Genomic DNA, 4847 nt, shown 5'->3' with positions numbered 1-4847 from the left:
TTCTTTACATAAGAAAAAGAAAGTTATATCCCTCTCGCACACATATTGTCAGTGGTGAACAAAATGGCGAGCCGTCGGTCAAAGCCTGCGCAACACCCTGTAAGTATCTTATTTTATCTAAATATAATTAGGTTAAATGTATAAAATTGTTATAATTTTACTTTCTGAAAGCTTTATGCAATTATTTGGTGATATTATTTTTGAGCTATTTGTTTTGTATATACATATATTCACAATTTTTGTTATGTGTGCATTAAAATACGCACTGCCTGGTTCACCGCGAATGACTCAACATTTCTTGTGTATATTTAAATGCACACTGCCAACGTCACAGAGTATAACTGTTTGTGAATGTTGTGTCTTAAAGTGCACATTGCCTACTGTGCTACTATATATTCAAGCCTTTGCTCAAACCGAGTTTTTTTTTCATAATGCATGACAACAATTTATATTACCCGTTTCACCAAATCCCTATTCCTTAGCTTGCAACACTTTTCTTTCAGATGACTAGGAGTAGAAAAATCCTAGCTTTGGTGTCTAAATGCGGAGTTACGTCTGATGTGGAATCCAGCGAATCTTCGGAAGATGAATTCCAGATATTATTTATTATTTATTTTATACTTTATTGTATACCACAAATACATATACAAACAAAGCATAAAAATAGTTACAGACAGTGAAGTACAATAGGCGGACTTATGGCTAATTAGCCATTTCTTCCAGACATCTCATAGATAGATATGTAGGCCTTGTCAAGACATCTCAGAAGACAGTTCCTCTGTCCGATCAGTAGCGTCTTCTGTTGAAAATGTAAACATCTCCGATAGTGATGACTGTGAGTATCGAGAAATATACGCCATTGCTTCTGTCCATGAAGAGCCGAGATTCGGATAAAAAACTGTCGATTCTACTACAAACTCACCTTCTATTCTTCTTCGAACTGATGCATCATGTGAGAAATGAGTACAAATTACAATTAGGGCAAATCGACTTCGAGGGGTAGAGAAAAAATAACCAAGTGATAAGGATATGAAGAAAAGAGGCAGGGGGGCTATTGCTCAAGTCGTGTCTCGCGAACATAATATCGCTGTTGTAAAGTGGTTTGACAATAAGTTTGTTTTAGCTGCAAGTACTTATGTTGAAGCCCATCCTGTACAGAATGTAATGCGGTACAAGAAAGAAGAAAAGAAGAAAGATCCAGTCACATGCCCAAATTTAATAAAACATTATAACGGAAATATGGGTGGAGTTGATCTAGCCGACATGCTAGTCACTTTATACCGTACTGAGTTGAAAGGTCATCGTTGGTATTTAGTATTATTTTCACAGATTCTGGACATCTGCATCAATAATTTCTGGCTGCTGTATCGTCATGAAAACAGTGGTAAACAAAAACTATTGCCACTCAAGAAGTTTCGAGTCGCATTATTTAGGCAACTGCGTTTATTTGAGAGGAGTTCTTCAAATCTACAACCTGTAGCATTTTCCAAATTTGTGAGAAAAGTAAAAACGCCAATTGCGAAGAGACCTGATGACGCTACTCGTTACGACCTGACGGGACATCTTCCTACTTTTATGACAAAAGACAGGTGTAGAAACTGTACCAAACATCAAACCAAATGTTTTTGTCCAAAGTGTAACGCATGACTATGTATAGTTGAAGGGCGAAATTGCTTTATGGATTTTCATACTAACAATAGTGATTAAGTTTTTTATATTTTTACACGGTAGATAGATAATTAAGTAAACTTTGAACTCAGAGCATTATGACTGCATTTTGTCATAAAAATTAATATAAAGTTTAACATCGTTTTTTTTTTAAAAGTAGAACTACATGTGATAATTATGTCGCTACATACCATACTCATAGATTTAGTTCCTAAAAATTCTCAAAACTTGTTGATATGTTATAATTTAGAGACTTTTATTTTAAGTATTTTAAGAAATTCATGTTATTTTTTATGTTTTGTTTCTTTTTTAGTTTAGTGATTACATGGCAGTGTGCACATAAAGACACATAATATATCCTGAAAACTGAAATTCAGGGATTTTTTATTTTATTTTTCCTTACATCCTTTTAATCCAATTAAAGCAGAAAAGTAGCAAAAGTTAATTTTTTTTAAGTTAAAATTCTCTGCCAAGTATAGGGTTATTGCGGATTTTCAAGAAGTTCCCTCGATTTCTCTGGGATCCCATCATCAGATCCTGGTTTCATTATCATGGCACTAAACTAAGGATATCTTCTTTCCAACAAAAAAATAATTATCAAAATCGGTACACCCAGTAAAAAGTTATTGCGGATTTTCAAGAATTTCCATCAATTTCTCTGGGATCCCATCATCAGATCCTGGTTTCCTTATCATGGTACTAAACTTGGGATATCTCCTTTCCAACAAAAAAAGAATTATCAAAATCCGTACATCCAGTAGAAAGTTATGCGGTATAATACAACGCAGGTCGACGAAAAAAGCGTCAAGTAAAAACGCATTATTAGATATAGCTCGAAAAGTACTTGTTAGATCTCAAATAAATTTAAATGGGACCAATGTGCACACACCACCTTTCGATTAAAAGAAAATTTGTCGAAATCGCTCCACCCAGTCAAAAGTTCTGATGTAACATACATAAAAAAAAAAAAAAAATAATAATACAGTCGAACTGAGAACCTCCTCCTTTTTTGGAAGTCGGTTAAAAAGGAGGAGGTTACTCAATTCGATCGTATTTTTTTTAATGTATGTTCGGGGATGACGAAGTGTCTTTTATGAACCGATTTTGATAATTCTCATTTTGTTGGAAAGGAGATATCCTAAGTGTGGTACCATGAAAAGTAAACCAGGATCTGATGATGGGATTCCAGAGAAATCGAGGGAAACCCTCGAAAATCCAAATAACTTTTTACTATGGGTGCACCGATTTTGACGATTTTTAATTTAATGGAAAGCCGATGTTTATCATGTGGTTTCATTAAAATTCTATTGTGATCTGATTACAACTTTTGAAGTAATCTTTGATAATGCGTAGTTACTTGACTATTTTTTCGTCTACCTACGTTGTATTACGTGTCGATGTAACTGAAGTCGGTTTTTTTTTCGTTTGCCAGCAAACACAATTTTTATGTACATACTATTTCCGTTGTTGCTTGTAACTTTTGCAAAAAATAAATGCATAAACCATATTATGTGTGTTCATCCTTTAAAATGATTATTTATTCTATTACTATTATTCTGTATTGTACACCATAATCATTCTAATTCCATTGAAGAGCAACGCCCATTCAATCGTACTGATTAACGATATGAAAATGTTAGTATGTAGCTGTTACCGTTACCGTTAAATATTACAAAAAAAGTAAATCGATACATGCGGGTTCGATCCCCGCACATGACAAACATTTGTATTGGCCATACAGGTGTTTACCGCGGTCTGGGTGTTTATGCAGTCATTGTGTGTCTCCGTGCCTCGGAGAGCCCGTTAAGCCGTCGGTCCCGGTTGTTATCATGTACACCTAATAGCGATCGTTGCTCATAGTATTGAATATATTCGCCAACCCGCAGTGGAGCAGCGTGGTGGATTAAGCTCTGACCCTTCTCCTACGTGGAGAAAGAGGCCTATGGCCAGCAGTGGGATATTACAGGCTGAAGTGTATATATCGATACAAAACTAAGTCGAATGAATTAAAGATTCTATATACCTACAATATGCCTTATCATTTCATTCACAGCATTGCTTGGACACACGGCGCAGGACAACCTCGAACATAAACGAGGATAAAAAAGTCCTTAATGAATTATACAGTTGTTATTTGTGACGCGGGCGAGTAAATTCGGGTTTTCAGGGAAGGGCAAAGACAGTACTCCGGTCTCGGCCGGTTCAGACGGTCGTGTAGTGACCTCGATCGTGTGCATGTGAAGTTCAGCCTCGCAGACATGGAGGTGTTTAGGCGGGAAATGAACACCGGGCGATAACTGTCTGTGCTTATGTGGCTTCAGTGATGTGTTGTCACGCCAACACTTATTAGTTTTTCGATTAAAATGAAGTTGGACGCGGGTTACTTACGCGCCAGGTGCTTGGACCTCGTTTTCATGGTATTAATCGTAAAACATATGAATAATATGATGTATCTTTTTTGTTATTTGCGTTATGATATTACTATGGCTTTAGTAAATGGCAATTAATTTTTAAAATACAATAAGAAGCGATGCGTTATTATTATTGTTCGAAAATTCAATTGTTCGATAGTTGTAGGAATGTAGGTATCTACAGACAGAAACAGAAGGCAGAAGGCAATTCCTCCTATCGTATTACATGATATCACGCTGGATATTATTTTTATTATTGTGACCTTCTGAGGCTGAAGTGAGCGGGAGTAAGGACCGCAGCAATAATGTCGAACTTTGAGATCATCGGTGACCCAGTGACCCAGAATAAAGAATTAAATGAATCTCTCATTTTCGTTATAAATCATTATTTTTAACCGACTTCCAAAAAAAGAGGAGGTTCTCAATTCGACTGTATTTTTTTTTTATGTATGTTACATCAGAACTTTTGACTGGGTGCAGCGATTTCGACAAATTTTCTTTTAATCGAAAGGTGGTGTGTGCCAATTGGTCCCATTTAAATTTATTTGAGATCTAACAACTACTTTTCGAGCTATATCTAATAATGCGTTTTTAATTGACGCTTTTTTCGTCGACCTACGTTGTATTATACCGCATAACTTTCTACTGGACGTACCGATTTTGATAATTCTTTTTTTGTTGGAAAGGAGATATCCCTGGTTTAGTACCATGATAAGGAAACCAGGATCTGATGATGGGATCGCAGAGAAATCGAGGGAAATTCTTGAA

General features: G+C 35.9%; 1 protein-coding gene across 1 annotated transcript; it reads left to right on the top strand.

The window, feature by feature from the left end:
* The first annotated feature begins 1029 nt into the window (after positions 1-1029).
* Positions 1030-1647, top strand: LOC123657949 (piggyBac transposable element-derived protein 3-like). The gene has a single exon (XM_045593429.1). It carries the CDS (start codon positions 1030-1032, stop codon positions 1645-1647), a length of 618 nt encoding a protein of 205 aa, XP_045449385.1.
* The last annotated feature ends 3200 nt before the right edge of the window (positions 1648-4847 follow it).

Source organism: Melitaea cinxia, chromosome 11 (genome assembly GCF_905220565.1).
Source record: "Melitaea cinxia chromosome 11, ilMelCinx1.1, whole genome shotgun sequence".
In the NCBI taxonomy this organism is placed as follows: domain Eukaryota; kingdom Metazoa; phylum Arthropoda; class Insecta; order Lepidoptera; family Nymphalidae; genus Melitaea; species Melitaea cinxia.
The sequence above is the reverse complement of the archived record's forward strand: the minus strand, read 5'-3'. Positions and strand labels throughout refer to the sequence as shown.

Bases quoted from the DNA above. Each gene is read 5' to 3' on its own strand.
- LOC123657949 (XM_045593429.1), top strand. From the start codon at position 1,030: ATGAAGAAAAGAGGCAGGGGGGCTATTGCTCAAGTCGTGTCTCGCGAA.